The sequence below is a fragment of the Boleophthalmus pectinirostris genome, unplaced genomic scaffold, assembly GCF_026225935.1.
Source record: "Boleophthalmus pectinirostris isolate CB_2022bp ecotype Guang Dong unplaced genomic scaffold, ASM2622593v1 HiC_scaffold_19, whole genome shotgun sequence".
Lineage (NCBI taxonomy): Eukaryota > Metazoa > Chordata > Actinopteri > Gobiiformes > Gobiidae > Boleophthalmus > Boleophthalmus pectinirostris.
Window position 1 is genome coordinate 15,051,878 of NW_026571140.1, and position 21,642 is coordinate 15,073,519.

General features: G+C 39.3%; 1 protein-coding gene across 2 annotated transcripts in view; it reads right to left on the reverse strand.

The window, feature by feature from the left end:
- The window catches only part of adamts18 (ADAM metallopeptidase with thrombospondin type 1 motif, 18), a 98,351-nt gene that overhangs the window by 17,587 nt on the left and 59,122 nt on the right, over positions 1-21,642 (reverse strand). For both annotated transcript variants that reach the window (XM_055154635.1, XM_020941647.2), the window contains exons 13-18: positions 14,620-14,792; positions 12,984-13,114; positions 12,312-12,435; positions 11,913-12,157; positions 4,901-5,021; positions 3,722-3,848 (exon numbers count right to left, since the gene is read on the reverse strand). In XM_055154635.1, the coding sequence (XP_055010610.1) occupies positions 3,722-3,848; positions 4,901-5,021; positions 11,913-12,157; positions 12,312-12,435; positions 12,984-13,114; positions 14,620-14,792 (921 nt within the window). The remainder of the gene's footprint in view (positions 1-3,721; positions 3,849-4,900; positions 5,022-11,912; positions 12,158-12,311; positions 12,436-12,983; positions 13,115-14,619; positions 14,793-21,642) is intronic.

Below are 21,642 nucleotides of genomic sequence, written 5' to 3' on the forward strand. Positions count from 1 at the left end.
ACAACCAGCTGAAAAGTAGTGTGCACTACTGTATAATGAGATCCTGATTGAATAGACACAGCCCTAGTGTTATTTATCGGGTATATAGTGTTTTCCTAAAAGGGTTGGTCAGACCGCAACAAGGCTGTTTAATACCTTTCTCCAAGATAAGAGAAATGGTATGCTTAAGATTAGGGTCAGGAAATGCCCTCTCCAGTTGTGGGAAAGTCGGTCAGAAACAGAGGCTGTATGTTGGAGGTGAAAGCGATAGCTGTCTGGCTTGTTCAACCAGGGACACAGGAGGGAGGCCATGCTGGGTTTGTTGTTGTAGTAGTCAGTTTGTGTAGAATTAGACTATAATCATTCGGGGGAGGGGGGATATATGGTTAGTTGTCTCAATACTAAACTCAGTTTTGACATTTATATAGGCTTATAGACCTGATATCCTCTATCAGTTTCTATATCACAATGATAATATAGTGGAATTCTAAACTCTAAATCAAAATAACAGTAATTTCTTTATGTAAGGTTCAAGATCAATCTAAAACTATTTAGGAAAGGTCCAATTTTGTCAATTTTGACTTCTTCAGAATACTTTTGACAAACCGAATTTGATGTCTCCAGATAACAATAATCTGATTACTTTTTTAACAGTCCATCAAAAATGTAACCTGGCTTTCATCAGATTCATATGTGGAGCCTTCTGAACTGAGCTCTACACATCAACCTATGATGGCTCTCATTAAAAGCAATCAGTACCAATGATTGGAGTGTTCCATTTGAGAAAAAAGCACATGTGTCTTACCTGTCCACAAATGAACAACACGCTTCCCTCTGCATATTTTTCAAAAACAAAGGCTAAAATAGGCCTGTCAGTGTTGCCATGTTTGTTTTGGTTTGTTCAGTGCTGGCTTCTGCACAAACCACAGTGCTGCCCTGTGACTGGTCAGTCTTCACACCACTGGTAGTGTGGGACCCTTCACACGCAAAGGCTTCAGCCAGAACAGAACAGGACGGATTCTCAAGAGTTTGTGAACTCACAAAAATTGCAAGAATTCATTTTGCTGGCAAAGCTATCAGAAATGTGCTAAAATACAGACAATATCTTGGTTGAGGTTCATGTTCTGAATAGTTGGATAATTAAACAAAGTTCCTTCTTTGCCAATTTTTTACAGTTTTCTTTATATACTCTTAAACCATTTTTCTGTATTAGATTGTAGACAATATATTTCCCACAACCACGTAGCCTACTGTATGTGTTCTCGTCACATCAAGCTAGCTCAAGCACCCACAGCCAAAACGCTCCATACGAGAGCCCATGTATCTGCACTTGTTGCTCCGTTTGACTCAAGTTCAGATTCTACCTTTACTTTCTCTATTGGTCCCTTAGCACATGAACTCCCTTAATAATGCAGGCCATCAAGCACAGTGTCTAGACAGAGAGGATCAGATTCAGGCATGATTCTGCTCTGAACAGCAAGAGGCCGGGAGCGTTTTAAAGTTAAGTTGACGTTTTATGAAAGGCGACACATCTTTGGAAAGCACCACTCACTTGGAGTTTGTTTTCAACCTTGTCACACTCAATCTCTCCCCTTCCCCTCTCTTGACTCTTAAGTGTTTGTTGAAGTTCAACACTGGGATACTCAGGCTGCATTCATTTCAAGGCTAAACATATAGTCAATCATGGATATCTACTGGGAATAACCTACAACTAATAAGTAGCTAAACAACACAATTTGTATGACAGATGAGGTCTCAGTTGCCCAGCTAAGGTGGTCCCCGCCAATGACTGTATGAAGAAGTGCACTGAGTGAGTGTCACCCATAGTGTTCGGCTCCAGCCAAATGAAGCTCATGAGGCCAGCAGTTACAGGAGTGAATTTGGAGCTGAGTTCCATATTAGGAAATGGAATTTATTTACAGATAAAATTGCCTGATAAAAACACCAGTATCATGTAATGCGTGTTAATACAAACATTTTAAGATAAAAATGTCAAAGCTCACTGCAGCAGTTACAGAGAGAGGAGTGAACTGGAAAGAGTCAATGGAGCCCGAAATGTCCCCACGTTCACTTCCTATTTGGAAAGTGGGTACTAGTGCTTTAGCTATGTCCATTTGTATATGCTCTCTGACAGGCCTGCCCATGCAGCACTAGTTGAGGGATGGGTCAAATACAGAGAATGGATTTCCTTCAATAAAGTATGCTTTACCTTAATAACATAAACTTAATTACCGTATTTTTCGGACTATAAGTCGCACTTTTTTCATGATTTGGTTGGTCCTGCGACTTATACTTCGGTGCAACTTATATATTAAAATTTTCACACTGACAGCCTAAAGAGGGTGCTCTAGGCTTCTGTGCCAGTATCTGCTCTATCTCCTATTACTCCTGTACCACTGTCACTTTGTTCTGCTATGCATGTCTCCTACAGAAAGAGCAGCATCGCACCATTACTTCTGTACCACTGAAAAGTTAAGATTTAAGTGACAACCGAAACCCTCCTGTCAGGATTCAAAAAGGCTGGAATAATTCTAACTGGAACTGATGCTGAGTCTAACGACAGGTACACAGAAGAGGAAGCGGCGCTCCGTTTACCTCCTGAGGTCACGAAGTTGCTTAGAAATTACACCAAGGATGAAGAAATCAATGGATTTAGTGATGTGTGAGTGTGAGTGGATTTAGTGATTTGAGTGACATCAAGAGTTTGGTAAACTTGTTTTGTTCTGTTGTTTATGCTATAGGTGCATATGAATAGGTGCTTATAGAGCTTGATTGACAGGTATATACATTGACAGGCATCAAGCAAGACGACTCATGAGTTCAATCTGCATTTCAAAATGCATATTTCTTAACACAAATGTTAAACAGCAGAAGAGTTGACCTTAAGTAGGCTCTTAAAAAGGCAAACAGAAAAAGTCAAATTAGAGAGTGCGCCGAGGAGAGCCTGGAGAGAGAAAGACGAGAAGAACACAGGCGGCGCTGAGTGGTGGCTGACCACAGACAAGCTCTCCACCGGGCGGCCACAATGTACGTCTGTATGGGACCAGTGTGTGCAAGAGCCAGGCTCGGTAAACACAGCACCTCTGACTGCTGCAAATGTGGCAACATTATAAGACAGGGCAGCACCAGACCACAAGTGAGTGCAGAGAGAGGGAGAGAGAGAAAGATGGACAGAAAGACAGAGCAAGAGAGAGCAAGAGAGAGAAAAAGAGACAGGGAGAGACAGAGAGATGGAAGAAGGGAAGCACAGAAACACAGAGAGACAAGACAGGAGAGAGGCAGAGAAAGAGAGAGAGAGAGAACAAAGAAGGGAAGCAGAGAGAGACAGAGAGACACAAGGAAGGAGGGAGGCAAAGAGAGAGAACATGATGAAAGAAACAGAAAATTCAGGAGAGAAAGGGAGAGAATGAAAGAAAGGGAGAGCAAGAGAGAAAAGAGAGAGAACAATAGTGAGAAAATGATAGAGAAAGAGAATGTGAAAGCAAGGAAGAAAGAGAAAAAGTGAGAGGAAGGGGGAGAGAAATAGTGAGAAAGACAAAAAGAAAAGAGAAAAAGAAAAAGGGAAGAGAAACACAGAGAGAGAAAAAAGAGAAGGAAAGAGAAAATGAGAAAAAGAAAGAGAAAGAAAGGGAAAAATGAGAGAAAATGAATGAGAAAGACAAAGAGAGAGTGAGAGACAGTGAGCAAGATGGAGAGAAGGGTGGAAAGAGAAAGAGAGAACCACACACAAAGATGTACTCACTAGGCAGGGCAGGGCTGAGTGTTGCACAGATGTGAGCCCAGAGTGGGTTTGGTGTGGGGATTACACATGCTGGAGTTGACCTGCACCTTCTGGTCCTGCAGACAGATGGCCTTGGTGGAGATCCGGCCTGGAGAGGACACAAGTCACATGTATGGAAACAATTAAGGTGACAAAAAATAAAAAATAAACAGTTAACTCAGGCGTACAGGATTGGATGCAGGTACATAAAAGTGACTATGTTGAAACTAGCTCTTGACTAAAACATTATGAATCATTTATCAACCTTTTTTTCTCAAGCTAAAAATACAATGTAAGTTCAATAAGACTAGGCAAATTATGTAAATGATGCAAAAATTTGATGATTTGAATATTTCCTAAATCAATATTAGTTACATCGCTAAATAGTGACATGTCAGATCTGTGGAGAGGTGAGCTCACTCACAGTCACAATGCAAGTTTTTAGGTCAAAAAAAGCCCATATTATTGAGTAAATGTGAGATTGATACGTTTAATGAAGGAGTCTCCAATCTTTTTCTTGGTGAGCTAGTTTTACAAAAAGAAAATGCCAAAGAGCTACTCATTTTAGCGGTTACAAGAAATTGAGCATTGGAAACCCTTAGATTTGGAACAGTTAGACACCTATAAAATATAAACCTTTATCCATGTATTAGTGCACAAAGTTAGGCACCAAATGATACATTTACAATGGTAGATCATCAAATTTGAGTCATTCAGCACAATATGTGTAATTCAGAAATCCTTTGGCGAGCTACTTGGAAGGGGGTGGAGAGTTACAGGTTGGAAACTCCTGGTTTGATACCACACTGGGACACTCCAGACAAAGCAATAACATCTCCAAGTAGATGGTAGACCCTTACACAGTGCACCTTTAGTTTAGTCTTTTGTTTTGGTTTATCTCTACAATATATTCCAAATTAATGAAAATTTGTTTGACTAAAGTTAGCATCTTGCATCACAAAACATCAGAATTGCCTGAAACAGTTCTGGATCTGAGCAGTGTGTAAACTTGCAATTGTTGTAAATGAATCACCGACATCAGCAGTTTTGCACATTCACAGCTATTATGAGCAGGTTGCAGTCATCTGCATATAATGTTTTACTATCTATTTTACTATCTTCTCATATAACCAATTCAAATATCAATTTTAACAGTCTCACCTCCAGCACAGGGAGCGGAGCAGTCAGAGCGCACCACGCCCCAGCTGTAGTCCGGTTTCCTCTCCGTACGGGGCAGAGTGTACTCCCACACTACGCCCGGGTTTTTGCCCTGGAGCAGGATCTGTGTGCCAACAACACAGCTGATTAGAGAGAAGGGCCCTGGCACCAGAACAAGCATCAAAATAAAACTCTATGTGTGTTTTGGATCGGAGCGGAGGAGCAGCGGGCACCGCGGTGGCCTCGTCAAATCTTCATGTCTCATTGAGAGCTTTTAAGTGCTACCTATGACCACACATTTATGGAGGCTTGCTGTACAAAATGTCAGCCTATACTGTTACAAGCTTGATTTATTTAGACAGTGGACACGTGAGACAACATTTCCATTTTCCATTTAGGAGTTTTAAAGCACCATGTCCACACTATAAACCTAAAGATGATTCTAGGGTACCTTTTGAGGATGGAAACGATTAGGTCTGGCTAACTGTTTGGGATGGCAGTCAGGCAAGTGTCACAAATGAATCATGGTACATCAAGTACATGGCCTACTATCTTCTTTTCCCTTTTGGTATTTTCACAGCAACTGTCTCTAGTCTTGTGAAGAATAAATTACAGGTTTATAGTCCTGTCACTATATTACTATATCAACTTACCATTCAATGTATGTAAGCTGGGGGCTATATGTAAGAATTTTGAGGGTCAATTGGGGTATTTTTGTTGTAATGCAATACAAGATTTGACCTAATATGACTAATTATTGCTTCATTCTAAACTATTCATTAGTTGCAGCTCAGGCCTTTTAAATGATACTATCTATTAAAAAATTATTCACAGAAATTTTCAGTATTATTGTTTATCTCAGTACATCTCTGTAGGAATACATCATGCTTTTAAATATGTTATCATGACAGGCTTACAGGTTCAGAAAGAGGCCTGCACCATTTCTACACAAACACTACATCCTATAGTAGTATTGGGACAATCACAAGCAAAACACTGCCCAACTGTGGTCCCCTCCTTAGAATAATAATACCAAAGTAACTTCACCCATTCTGTGCCACTGTTTGCACCCACAACCTCTCTGACCACCTCCATCTCACACAATCACACTATTATATCCACTGAGGAAAGGCAGGTGTCATGCCAAAGGATACAATGGTATAGTGGAGCCATGAGGCACTTATGCAAAATACTACTTGCAAAACCAAGTACTTTTTGAGTATCTTCCACATACAACAGTGCTGAAATATTTCTACCTACAAGTTCCGAACAATATTTGTTCTGGACAAAAGTGACGAAACAAAAAAAGTCTAACTTAAAATGAACGTACTTGTAACCACAGACACTAAAAGGTTTGAACTCTTGCTATTTTCTTCTAAAATGTAACTACTAATTTTGTATAGTGACCATGGCTGAAGCAATATCCGTTGAAGCCCTTCCTGCTTGTACCTTTATCAAGTATTCTAAACATAATTCTTTAGTTCCAATTATGTTTAAATTCTAACAATAACCAAAATATTGTGATATGATATCATCAAAAGTCTCACAATAATATCATGGGCTGTCACAATATATCAAATTATGCTTAAATGTATTGTTTTATTGTAGAAACAGCTAATAAGCACGGGGAACTACGTACATAGACCATCTTTTGCTCAATTCAAAGCAGACAACATGAAGAAAGAACTGTCATGAAGAACTTCCTATACCACTTTTCCAGTCACAAGTGCTGGTTTTCATTGTTTACTTTGCATAAATGGACTTAATTTGCTCACGCCTCCGAGAAAGAGGAACCACTGCTTTAGATGATACAGTGCAGACAGCAACTAAGATGTCTAAGCACATCATACATAAATCCAGTTGACCATGTGATCCCCCTTTCACTGTGCAACCAGTTTCTCAGAAGAGGAAGCCAATCTCCAACATCTAACCAACCACAGAGTAAATCGGAGATAACTTCTAAATATGTTGCACATCCAAACGCGTCCATAGTCCATTTGTCAGTCTGGGGCAAATCCAACTAAAGCTTATTTCTTCTCTGACAGCTGAACACCAAAACCAAAGGCAACAGTGTGAGGCTTCGACATGCCCATACAAACTCACCAATGTCCACAAAGTATTGCACAAGCGGACACAATAGCAACACGCACCCGGTGAGATAATTATAACTCCGCTTTTCTTGACTCTAGGATGGGCTTTGGTTTTCACCACATCACTCATCAAGTCCAATGAGACCATGACCGAACTGCAACATGGGAACACAGATATCGGGCTTTTTTTGTGGCCTGAAAAATCCCTGTCCCTGGACTGGTATGACCTCACTGCTCCATACCGCAAGAATTTCGATTAAGCAGGCGTAATCCTCCGCAGTTCAAAAGTGGCCATATGTTGCGTCTAGCCCCCCATCCCCCACTCCTTTCTCTGCTGCCGTTAGCTACTTTCTCTAAGCAGTGATGTGGATAACTTGTCACAGTTTATGCTCAGGCGCTCCGGCATTTGTTTTTCTAAGAGTGCTTCTCGCTGCGTCTGGGAGTGATCAGCGGAGATGTCACGGGCCGTGTGCTGTGTCAGCTATTTTGTGAGGCGCTATAGTTAGTTCAAGATCAGTTGGGGCTCCCACAGCGCAGCTCCCACACTGGAAGATGCAGGGCTACGAGGGATGGAGAAGACTGAAGACGTGCCCTGCCGAATGATCAGTCGACTTTCAAAACTGTTGTGTATCTCTAGGTATCTGAGTCAAACTGCTTTTACAAGAATACAAGTACATAGGAGTTCATGCAACAAAAAAAAAGTACCAGGAAACACAGTACTGACATAGATTAAACTCATGAATCTGATCTGCCTTTTCAAATATAAAAAACAAACAATAATAAATCTTCAGCTAACTCACTAGATTTTCTTTCTGTTGTTGTCCTATATAAATCCTTATAATAATAATATGATTAGTCAGCTATTCAAAATTTTCAACACAATCAACTGATTAATCAACAAAACAACTAAAGGACTACAGTCCAAAGGACTACATTAATACTATACTCCATACAACTGTACAACTCACCCTTATTTAATAGACAACCATCTTTTGTGTCTATAGCCTAAATATAGATTATATAAATTTTTATTTTGCTACATTGTACATATACAAATCTGTATATTTGAACCTCAACCAGTAGAAGTCTTCACTATTTTTGCCACTTTAAACACATAGTATGAACCTTTTCAAGGTCACCTGCAAGATGCCATGGAAAAAGGAAGTTAAAACCATACTTCAGAAGATTGTCCATAGAGATATACATTTTATGTTATGCTGTGGAAAATTATGGTCAAAGTAACAGCATTTCCATGGAAACAAGCAGGTGGAGGCCCTGCTTCATGCCAAATAAGAATCAGGTTTTTGGCTAAAAGCTTACATACTCAGGCTTTAATGATTAAAATATGTATTTTATGGTCTTTGTTATTGCAATGCGTGAGCTACTGTGTCTAAGTAATTTCCCTTGTGAATAAGTACAGTCTGTCTAAGTCTAAGTAGTCTGGCTGGCGAAAGAGAGAAATCAGGACTTGTTTCATTTACAGCAGAAGCCCCTTTTATTCTTCCCGCTTGTAAAGATTGCAGTATTCTTAATCTTTTTAATCTCACGCTAGCCTTCTCTCTCTCTATGAAACTTCTGTAATTACGAGACATGCTTATGGGGATTATGTTTGTGTCATGGGCAAATCAGCAGGGGGCTACTACTGAGAGCTCACCCGGACAGATGCGCGACGAGCCCAGAGACATGATAGGAAACTGTTACGGTCATTAGATTTCACAAGAGCTTAAGTCAAACGTGTAGTGGATAGCATTACAGAAGAACGCACTGGCAGAAGCTCAACATGTTTGGATAAGTGGAAGTCAGCCTGGACAATATCTGGGCTGAAACATGTTCTGTTATTTCTGTCTGAGTCTCAGATTTAGGTTGCTAGAATGGTTAGTGCCACTGCTTTACATTATGACTAAAAAATGTATCATAACAAGTAGGGTTTTTTTTTTGTTTTTTTTGTTTTTTTTGTTTTTCAAATTGATCGATCCCATTTTCGAATCTGTTTTATTTGAAACAAAATTGTTTTCAATATTACTTTCCTGAACATAAACAATACAGATTCATCATAGCTATTTTACAAAAAATAGTCAAATTTCTTCCACAGAACCATAGACTGTCTATATAGAAGGACATAGCTAACCTGGTAGTTGCTGTGTTCCAAATAAGAAGTGAGCATCGGCGCGATTCCAGCTCCATCAAGTCCGGCTCTAATTCACTTGATATTGATATTGGTAATTGACAAATAAAGGTATACTCATACTCATAAATGCTGCTGTCAGTCCCCTTATTTGATCTTAAAAAGTTCATAGTAGCAAACTTTACATGATCCTGGCGTTATTATTTCGCTTGTTGTCCATAAGTCAACTATTTCAGTTATGTGGCTCCAAATTCGCCACATAACTGCTAACCTTGTGAGCTTCACTTGACTATACGCTATGGGTAACGTCACACTCCCTTAGTCCACTTCTTTATACAGTCTACACTCAGAACTCCAAACCACATGCTTTTACTGACCAAAAAGTGGCTGTAGATCCCTCAATTAAAAGACCCAAGCATATCACTGAAAATTACAAATCCCAGTCTCCATTAAAATGAATTTCAATGTACACTGTCACTGGTTTACAACAAGGATATGACAGTATTGGTTCAAGGCAAGCTGCTGTTTAATATGTCTCTATGGTGCCAGATTACTTTTTACTTATCATCCAAAGACATGAATATAAAGGTGAATGAGTCTGAAGTTATTCATTATAACAATGTGAACTAGCTTTTTTTTTTTTTTTTTTTTTTCAATCCCACATATTAGGCAAAATACAGTGTGCACAGATTTTGAGCAAAATACCCACTTGCCTAATAATTGTGCTATTTGACCATATCATGATTTTTATGTATATTCTCCAACTCCAAGCTGTATAAACTTCTCATTCTTGGATTTAAGCATATCAGCTGATGTGTATTTGTCTAAATTATTGGTCACTGTTTTTTTTGTTTTGTTTTGTTTTGTTTTTGCTTTGTTTTTTGAGTTGTTTACTATTCTGACAGATGATAATAAACAAGTGAGGATGAAAATTTTTCATTTTTTATTTAGTTGCATAATAATTCAGCACATTAAGAGTTGCCCAATAATTCTGCACACATATTTCACAATTAGGGCACACATTATCTCCTAAGAAAGCCAAAACTTCACTTTTAACTTTCTTAAATATTCAGGTTTGAGGTTTCTTAAGATTTTGGATTGACCGAGAGCACTGTAGCTGTTCAGCTATAAAATGAATCCTCATAAATACAGCTTGCCTAATAATTATGCAGACAGTGTATTGTTATTATTATTATTAGTCATATTTAACCCACTCCAAAATGATGTCCCGAATCACTACAACTTAGTAACAACACCATCTCTGGCAAGTAATGGCAAGACATTTACCTTTTTCATTAATCAAAACTTCTTTCAGTCCACTCTTCAAGTTTAAGAAAATGTTTGACCCCTAAAGGTTCAGTTTTTTCCAACTATGCAGATGTTCCAGAAAAACGAACAATGGACAGCCAGATGCCATTCTCCCAACTACTACTTACTCCATTCTGAAATAGTTACAAAAACACACAGACATTTCCTGATGGGCAGGCCTGTCAGAAGTAAAACATTTTAGACACTCTGGTATTCCTGCTAGATTTACACTCCAATATCCCTTCTGTAACTGCACAGCACACTAGCCCAAGGGCCCTACAGAGGAGACAGGCTTCTGCTCTTCGAAAAAGTATCTAGTCCTCACCTGGTTTCACTTCTGTTTCCACGGCGAGGGTTCAGAGTGCAGGGAAAAAATGCTTGTACTGACAAAGTTATGAGGGGGTAACATCCCACATGTGCCTGCTCAGTTTACTTAAGCTTTCACAGACAAAGCTATGACTCGGTGACACTCGTCCTGTTAGTTTTGCCGTGAGGAGAATACAGCTGTCCGGCATCACATTCTCCTGCCTAAGGAATGGATGGTGACTTGTCCTTCCTCTCAACCTATGGCTTTGGAGACTGCACTAATTACAAGAATGGTTGGCTAATTATACAAATGGATGGCTTTAAAAAAGTTGTACCTGATTTTAAAATGTGAATGACAGAACTAGTTTTGTTTGTAGTGGTCCACACAGTATAGTGTTAAACCTTTCTATCTTCCTGAAGACCAAATCAGACTAGGTTACAGGTCAGATCTGTGGAGAGGCAACCCTGTTCATAGTCAAAATGTCAGTTTTTCTATGTATTTTTTAGCTATAAAACTACCAGTAATTGAGTAAATGTAAGGTACAGCTGTTTAATGTCATACTGTGGAACATTCCAGGCAGAGGAATGACATAGCCATAGAAACAGGCAGGTGTTGGAACCCCAAAAAAGAAGTTAAATAGTGCACCTTTAAGAGAAAGGTGCTAGACATGGAAGGTCCATAGAAGATTGGATTTTAATCTGAAAGCATGGTCAAATTTATATGAAGAAAGAAGATACAATGCCATCCAGCCAAAGGAGGCCAAAAGCCAGTGTGCTCTAACCAGGCCTGGATAAAGAGGATTGCATCAGTGGTTCTGCAGCAGTGCCAAATAAATATGTGAGGCACGGCACACGTGGAAGGAGATGATTTGTGTTACAACCCTGAAAAGCAGGAGCAGTATTATTAATGACCCTATGCATGATTTGTTCTGTTGTGATTGATCTAATATCTCTTTGAAGCTTGTATTTACACTCAGTCCGGGCGGGCATCTGATGTACTTTTTAGAAACATGACATCTCCAAGTACAAGTGGTTTTCCCCCCACCCAGAGCCCTTTCATCTGAGCTTTGTCATGTTTAAAGATAAAAAAGAGGCGCAGTAGGGCTTCCAGGGAGCCTGTCACAGTGGATAGTCGTTAGTGGACAGTACAGAGAAGTACAGAGCAGTACGCAGAGCTGAGGCTTACTTCAAACACAAGCGTCTCATTAGTGGGTCCAGCCGCGTACAGGCTCTCCGGCTTGTTGAAAGAGCGCTGGTAGTCAAACACTGTCCCGCCAAAGTGGAACTTCCCTGGCCAGTCAACGGTCCAGTCCCCGGTCAGGTAGTATTTCCTCTTGAGTGAGCGAGCTGCCAGATAGCTGGTGGAAACCTCCTTCTCCTGGATGCGGATGCTGCGAGCGCCAGCTGGGACTGTGACCATGGAGTAGTACTCTGGGGCAAAGGAGATGGACATTTAAATGGTTCAGACCGTATCATGGCTGCTTTATATCATCACACACTCATCCTAATCTCTGCTTTTTGTATAAGCTGACATGGACAAGGAACTCTCATGTGTACAAGAGTGTATGTTTCCAAATGCGCTCACCATTTGCTCGGTGCTGGAGCGTGTACTGGCCCTTGAAGAACTTGCACGAGGAGTTGTCACCTTTACACACCCCACAAGCGTCCAGGGAGGCCTTGGAGCCCAACATCTGGTCGCAGCCTACAGCCTGCAAACAAAAAAAATGATTTAAAGGTACTCTGTGTAGCCTGCACTCTTACCGTTTTACAAAATACAACCACAATTAAACTAGTGCCTAAACCTGTAGATAAATGTCCAACTTTTACTCCTTCTCAGTATATGGACAGACCATGCCTCATGTGAAAGCTCAGAATCTCCAGAATTCGATCACTGAGCTGCAAAGGCTGTACTAGCATTGCATTCACATCACAAAGAGTTCTCAGATTTCAACATTGAAACTGGCAACCCAAATGAGAGACTCATGTGAGGCTTATTCTGCTTTCTGATACTCATCTTGAGAACCAAAACACCAAATTATAACAATCTAATCTACGTAGCCATCATGTCCGATGTTTTTGTAATCAAGAATAAATCAGCATTACAGTTGTTATCAGTAAGAGCTATATTTACCTTGAACATGCCTGCATAGTTCTGGGACCATAGTTAGGCCATGTTTACAGCATTTAAATCAAATTCTCAAGTGTTTATTCTGTATCTGCTAATACCGGTGCGTCATAAGATCAGTTTAACTTTTACCTCACAGACTCCATCAATGCAGACATCCCCTTTGTGTTCAGAACAGGAAGTACCATCTTTGACTTTGCTGGACATGGCGAAAAAGAAGTCGTAGTCTTCAGCGATGCAGTAAAGCTTACATATGTCTTCATCTGGACAGATACAAGGAAACATCTGGAAATATGGGAATGCCACTCAGCCACTGCCTGAATCGGTTCTCCATGCCAGGGCGTTACAAGTTACTGCAGCTACCCCAGTGCATCGTGTTTAGGCATTCTGTACAATGTGCTAGCTAAACGGGAATTAGAAAAGACAGGAGCGGGCTTTGAATGCACCCTTGAGATTCCGCGTAGGGCAACAGGTTTATTTAGTAGTTTGGATCAGTTATCGCGGACAAGTCTCTGCAGCCGTCTTTGATTAAAATAAATGATGGTGAAGGTGACTTGGCCCAAGGTCTCCGAAGGCAGTTCAGAATCTGTTCCTCTCTGCATCACCTCCCATTCATCAACAGCTTAAACAGCACCGGGAACAGGGCCAAACACACGGCTTTCCTTCACCGAGCACCCTCCTCTGTGTAACAAAGCTGGCCCGCAGGCTTACTTTTTAAATCCATCCCCACTGTGTCAGGGGGTGCAGGTGGCTACATGTCTGCCATGCACATTACACTAAGTGATGACTTCCTCCGGCTCTTTGCTCTCTTTTATTGTCGAGGTAGTGACGGGCATTAGAAAGAAACCATTACGAGATGCGATTTAAAGTGCATATGACAGGTTTTCATGTTTTCCTAATTATAACTCAGCTGGATGGGAGAGTGCCAGTGGTAAATATTTATCGTAGTTTTAGATTAGTCAAGTGGAAAACAAAGTACAAAAATATGGGAGGTAGCGGTGTGTTCTACATCAACAGACATCAACAGCAAAAATTCCTCCAAAATGCAGTGAAAATTACATGCAACGAAAGCATTTTTATGACAGCTCAATAAGTTTTTTTTTGTAAATTTGACCTTCAGATAATTTATTTTATTAGATTCTTTTTTCAGACCAAGGTCAATTTAGGTTAAGGAGGCAAACGAAATATGGAAAGATGCTCACAAGACTATAACTCAAGACAAGGGGACTTTTTTACTCTCACACACCTGGCGACATCATGTGACCACTCTGAGGAAGGAACTAAAAAATAATAAATAATAAAATGCTTTTTTTCTGACAGTTTAAACCTTCATTCAACAAAATAAAGGTGTCGTCATTTATGTTTATAGCCCAAATCGGAACTATTGTGCTATTTGTTAACATTACGATTACTGGGAATTGCCTTTACATATGTCACATCTGCTGCCTGCTTCCGACCAGGAAATGAAAAAAAAATTTAAAAAAAAAATAGAAAAATAGACAAAAATATGCAAGCTTTTTTGTTATATCTTAAATGCCAACTGTGTTTTAGTGAAGTGAATAGTAAAACCTGTCATGTGCACTTGAAACTAACACAGAACTCAATATAACATAAAGGTGTGTGGAATTTGAATAATCTAGGTGTTACAATTTGTGTTTTATAGCACAGCTCCAACTACACACTATAACGTCTATGTAAATAAAGCATACCTACAAATCATTCACAGTTTGTATCAGGGGGCACGTATAGTACAGTATAATGACCTTACCATCCACTTTGGTGTAGGGCTTCCACTTGTAGTACCAGCCTCTGAAAGGTTTGCTGTTATATTCTGCGCACTGCTGGGCTCTGAAGTCCAGTGCACTGGGAGGACACGGGCGAGTGTTGCAGAGCTGGTTCAGACGACTGGATCCTTCACAGAATTTACCATTGTTCTGTGGCCTGATGGGAAAAGATAGGGACATGTTATTCACCTTATTTGTTATTTGGGCTGTATTATTTTGCATGAGGCTGCCGATCCTAACTGCAAATAAGTTCAATACGGACGATAAAGCCATTTTAAAGCCTGCCAGAGAATTGGTGCAGTGTTGACTTGTTGGTGCTCAGGGAAATTTGACATTTTACACAAATTAACCTACTTCATGTCATTTTTTTAGCTGCAAAACTTTTTCCAAATTCTTACTGAAATGAATCGGGTTAATGTTTAACCAGAAATGCCACTTCAAGAAAGCATGGTTTAGGAGGAGCATTTAGAGACAAAAGTGGGTAGGGTTGAATAAGAATAAGGTGAGTTGACTGCCCTAAGTCTTATACATATTGGTATTTTAATTTATTCTGTATACAGTAATTCATATATCTAAGAGTAAAAATGACAACTGGTCACGTTTTTATAGTGCTTTTCCACCTTCAAGGCACTTAAAGTGCTTTACATCAAGTAACCACTCATCCATTCATACACATATTCATACGCCAGTGTACACAGACACTAGGGCGAGGAGAGATGAAGTGTCTTGCCCAAGGACACAACAACAGGATTCATCTGTGAGTGGTGTAACCACACCACCAACCTGTGGATCAGTGGCTCTGACCGCTCAACCAATGATGTTGTGTCAAGTGTAAGATTCGAACCATCAACCTTCAGTGGACAAATGCTCTACCAACTCAGCAACTGTCAGATGTTACATGTTAGACTCAGTTGATCTGGTATAAATGCATGGAACATGGCAATGAGGTTTAAGGAATATGGAATTTTCCCACACAAAGGAGTAAAAACAATAAACGAAGCAACCTGCAGGCTACCTACACCAGCTCTCCCAATGTAAAACAATTCAAGACGTTCTGAATTTCAGTTACTTTCATGTGAAATGCAAAAATTCAAAACAGCTAAAGCTTTACTTTGGTACAAAAATAGCCAATTTGTTCACTAGGTTCGAATTAAGGGCAATATTAATACCACCTGAATCAAAATTTGAATGACGCAATAAGCAAATTGCTCATGCTGCAATTTTTGATGTACTATCATATCCTCTGCAAACAATAAAATATCCTGTTTTATTCTGCATAAAAACTGCCAACCCTGCAGTTTCAATCTGTAGAAACATGTTCTGAAATGTGATTCTTGTATTAGTTTGCCAGTTCATATTTCTGTTTTTTTGCCAGTTCTTTTGGACAAGTTTAAAATGTGAACTTTGAACAGAATCCTATTATTAAAACATAAATCACAATTCTAATCTAATCACAATCGCAATGTTTGTCAGGAAGATCGCTTTTCCCAAATCATTCAGCCCTAGATCCAATAATCAAACATCATGCTCCAGGGACATTCTGAGAAATAACTGTAACATAAAGTCTAGGTCTGTTTATCTGCACTGTCAAGTAAACCAATATCTATTCAACAGCCCAGATGAGGACTCAATAAACTACAAAGTGAGAGTGAAAGTGATATAGAAGGGAAATTGAACTTTAATGTGAAAGCCAAGCCATCTTTTTCCTGAACACAAACACAACAAAGTAATGGAAATCACAGCATTATAGCTGACTTCCCAGGCTTTCTAAACTAATTCCAGGCATTCCTACCACCAGCAGAGAAAATTGAGTTTAGCTATTTACCGACGCAGCATGGATACAACCTTATGTGGGAACATGCTGATCAAATAGAGGATTTCACTTTGCCTAAGTGTGCTTTTTATTCCTCCACTCAAACAAGGAAAATTTCTGTATATAATGACTGATAGCGCAGTCACGGATATAGCTTTACTGTCCATTCTTTCCATTTGCAAAACCTGAACTAAATCAATCAGACTTCCTGCCAGGACTCGTGGAACTTCCTGTTATGTGTGTGTATGCGTGAATGTGAAAGTGAATAAACTCGCAACAAGCCGATCTTTGCATATCTTTGCGTAGATATGATCCAACTTGGAGAGGACTTCTTCCTATTGAGACATATGTAGCGGCAGACAACCAGCCCATATGGTAACGTACTTACGGTGGCCCCAGCGGGACACTCTACTGTATATTCCATCCGTCAAGGCCCATGCATCAAAGCAGTGGAAATAAAGCTGAATTCGTAGTATTTTTATCATGGGGGTACTGAATGGGCTGTACCACGGCAACAGTAAATCTGACCGCAGGCACAAGAGAGGAAGCAGACTTGATAACGTTTTGGTTTGTGTTTTGGCCATGCCTCTCGTCCCTTGGCACCGTGACTCCGGCTCATCCCTCTGGACCCTCAAGGGCGCTAAAGTGTCTCCACAGACTAGTAAATCAGCACCAGGAGCTCAGACTGAACTCCCAGGGGTCAAAGGTCACGTAGTCTGGTCACGGCTTTAGCTCAAAATCACCTGCTCTCCCAGTCTTCACACTTTATGTCCCACATACGGTCATTATACTCGCTGACCTTGCCATTTGGTGCGCCTGTATAGGGGGTACTTACGAGCACACGCAAATTCCCTATAAATTAGTGAGAGGGCCTTGAAATATGTTCCAAACCAGGTCAAAATCATGAGCCTAATCTCCCAGTCTTGTTGCTGAGGATTAGGGTGACTGTGTTTGATCTGGCAGGTGGTCCATGGAGAATACAGAAGAGGGGAGGGGGGAGGTGTATTCGGGGGGCACTACATAAGATTTTTTTTTTTTTTTTTTCTGCTGGATGGATCTGTCATCTGCTTGTCATCAGAGAAATGTTAGCAATTTGCTTGGAATGTTCCACAGTATGGTATTAAAAGGTATTAAACTTATCTATCTCCATAGTGACAAGCATGTAACACCACCAGGGTTACATGTTAAGAGATGCAGTACAGTAGAACAGTAAAAACATAACCAAATACTATATGAATAACTGCATGATAGAAAGGATACTGTGGAACATTCCAGGCAAAGTATTAACATCTCCATGGACACAAGCAGTTGCACTTTTACAGGGCGCATATTACCCTTTTCTGATCTCTGTTGTAATGCTGTTTCCTCATCACAAACATGCCTGGTGTTGTGTTTTGTTTCATTCACACATATTTAACACACAAACCCCGCATATTTAAGCCAAGTTCGTCATGCAAACAGAAATACAGGAAGTGCTCCACTCTGTTTTAAACTCCATATACCTTCACTGGAATCAATTGGATAATTTCAGCCCTGGAATTGCCCATCTCTACTGAATTAAAAGTAAAACATAGCTGTTAACTTGAAAACTACCACTTCAAGGTGGAACAGAACATTTTGAGCTTTGGAGATGTAGACAGACTAATAATAAAGGGGTTGTGAGTGAAACAAAACACAACTCCATGTATGTTTTTGATGAGGTAACAACATTCTAGTCCGTTTTGCATAATATAAGACTAACATTTTATTGTAAGAGAAGGTTTTACATATATATAAAGCAGTAAAGTTTGCTCAATTTGCCTTGCATAGTGGAACCCCAGCAACACGCAGCCTAATCCAGTTCAGATTAGGGGCAAAGCGATGTGGCAAAAATAATTACTGGAATCATTAGTTATGTTTACAATGACACCACAGTTGACCCAGAATACATGTATGACACTGCAGCTTAATGTAAGAATGTGTAATCCGTTCATTGTTCCACCAGCTGTACAGGCAGTGACTCTCCATATTATACATTATAGCAAAATATGATATTATGATGCAATGTCATTGTATTTGATTGCTGTATTGTGTCTATCTTGGCACCCCTCGTCCTCGCTGACCTCATAACTCAGCGGTTTACTAGCATCAACCCACTTTTCAACAGCAGCTGCTACAAAGTGCTTGTCAGTGCCATAGGAATGATAAATGGAGCTGACAGTTAACCTGGTTTAAAGGCTCCTATGGTCCTCTTTACTCTGCCAGTCATGGTGTATAATGTGTATCATATGAGAAGTGGTCAGCCTCTGCACACATCTTTGATCCCATGTAAGGATTAGGGGAGGTGTGGAATTTGATAGCGAGAACCACCACTGTTCAGTATGCAGCGTTATTAGGTTAACTATAAAAAGTGAATACAGATTTAAGTGTGCATTGTGTAACTTTTCAATTGGAGGACCTGTCAAATATTTAATACTTACTTAATACTTAATACTTACTATAATTTTCAGTGGAGATGTTTTTGCTTTGTCTAGAATGTTTCACAATATGACATTAAACCTTTATGTCTTCATCGAGACCAAACCAGACCAAGTTATAGGTCAGATCTGTGGAGAGGTAACCTTCCCTCAGAGTCAGAATTCATGTTTTTCAAAGTATTTTTGTGCTATAAAATAACCTGTAATTGAATAAATGTAAGGTAGAGAAGTTTAATGTCATACTGTGGAACATTCCAGGCAGAGCACTGACATATCCAAAAAAAAAAGCAAGTGACAGATCCCAAACCAAAAAGTTAAATAGTGCACCATTGACTGTTATTCTAATTTATAACTCAACACAACTCAACAGTCTGTGAAGTGTACATTAATCTAGAATGAGCGTGGGTCCAACAACTGCTGTAAAATACGTTACGTTCATATACTAGACTTTGATGGTGTCATAATTTCAGATACATGACAGGGCCCTGTAAAACTCTACAAGAGATTAACTGTTTTTGAAAGAAGATATGTTATGTATGATGTAAATGCATGATCTACAAACTCCATTGCCTTATTAATCCTACTACGTCCTGGCAATTTCTAAAATCATATATTTGGGGTTGAATGGCGCGATCTTCTGAAGCCATTGTTTATTCGTTTGTTTATTTATTTGTATTTAGTTATTTATTTAAGAAAAAGGGGAACAATGCAGACCCCCCTATGGGCAAAACGTATTTCACTTCAGTTTATTTATGCTGACAGAGAAGGCATTAAACTCTGTGCCAGTTTTTGTTTCATGTGGGTAGGCTCTGTAATTGTTGACATATTAACCATACAGCAGGTCAACAAATCTGCAATCTGACAGTTAAACATTCCACTGCAGCATTCTGTCCTGTCCTCCAGCTCAGTTTTAGACTATAGGGATTCTTGTCACAGTTCTGCCAAAAGGCTCTATTCACGCTTACATCACAAAACCGGCATACGTTTCAAAACATGCAGATGATGACTTCCTTTGGGCTCTGTTGGTGATAGTAACTCACAAAATCTGGGAAAACTGAGCAAATGGTTGGCTTTCTTCATCTAGATGTCATTGTATTCTTTCTGTTTTTCCTTTTATAAATTGCCTATTAATTTGTGTATTATAATTTGTCTAATTTAATTTTTTAAAATAAATAAACTAGAAAAGCACTCAGAGAGCGCAGACCTCCGCCAAGGACTATAGTCCCCCTCATATTAATTGTGCTTTCCATAAATATTTGTCTCGTATCTTTCAATTTGGAATATGAAAGAGGATCCCATTGTCCATCCCTGAGTCAAATTTCATGGGGTTTGGTCAATAATTAATCGAGATATTGAGAAACAAAATTTTTGGCCCCATTTACCACAATGTTAACTAAAATTTCAAAGTGATCCAGAATCCAGGATTTCTTCCGGATCACCCCCAAAATGAAGTCAGTTCTTCCTTTTCACATTTCCAACAAATCCTGAAAATCTCATCAAAATCGGTCCATAACTTTTTGAGTTATGTTGCTAACAGACAAACAAACAAACAAACAAACCAACAGACAAACACCGGCAAAAACATAACCTCCTTGGCGGAGGTAATAAAGCATGTTATTGTAGAGTTCCGTTTTGTTTAGCAGATAAACAGTTAAACCAGTTGTAAGTGACATAGAGTCACACCCTCCATGAAAAGCTTTGGCAGGTTGTGAAGACGCTGCTGCTGAAACCATGGTTTTATCACATGACCAGTATCAGTAACTACACCAGAAGTCGTCATCTGATGGTTCCAAATGTCTTTTGTTAAGTGTGAATAAAGCCTACTGTTTACAAGTTTACCTCCAATCCAGCTCCATTTCCCAGCCTCTTCCAGTCCTTCTTTTGCCACCTGTTCTCAAGTAATCCTTGTATGATTTTATGCCCATCTTGTTTTCGATTAAATATTTTCCTAGTTTTGGGAAATATTTTACTTCATATAATCAACACATATAATCCTTAGTTGTTTACCATTACCTGTTGAAGGACACTTCCTGTTGAACTGAATATAGACAATCCAGTGGTGGATAAAGTACTCAATTTTGTTACTTAAGTAAAAGTACAGATACTGGTGCAAAAGATTACTTCAGTAAAAGTAAAAGCATCACATGAAAAAAATCAACTTATGTAAAAGTATTACAGTACCTGTTTGAAAATGTACTTAAAGAATAAAAAGTCACAGACTTTGGCAGAGAGTTTTAGAACAATTCAAGGATGAAATGTAGTGACTTTGATAATGAGTTAAGTGGATTTTACCAGCTGGATTTTATGATTCATTTAATTTCTTATTTTCTCTAGTTGTTTTGTGTTTTTGTGTTTTTGGTTTGCTCAAAGTTGGGACGTTAAATCAAACTTAATGTGCTAAAAATAAGTCACAGCCATTTCAGCAGATCTCAAACCATAAAGAAAAGTACTTTTTACTTTTGAGTCAAGACCGAAAATGTACTGGAGTAGAAAGTAGAGATACATGCTCTCAAATGTTGTGAAGTAAAAGTAAAAAGTATCCACTATAAAATGTATTTAAGTAAAGCACAGATACCTAAAAATTGTACTTAAATATGTTTGTACTTCATTACCTTCCACCACTGCTCTAATCCATGAATTACTCTTGCAACCAGAATGTTGTGAAACCAACCCAAAATCTAAGTAAGGTAACACTAGTATGTACTCCTTAAATTATTTATTTTTTTGGTTTGTTTGTT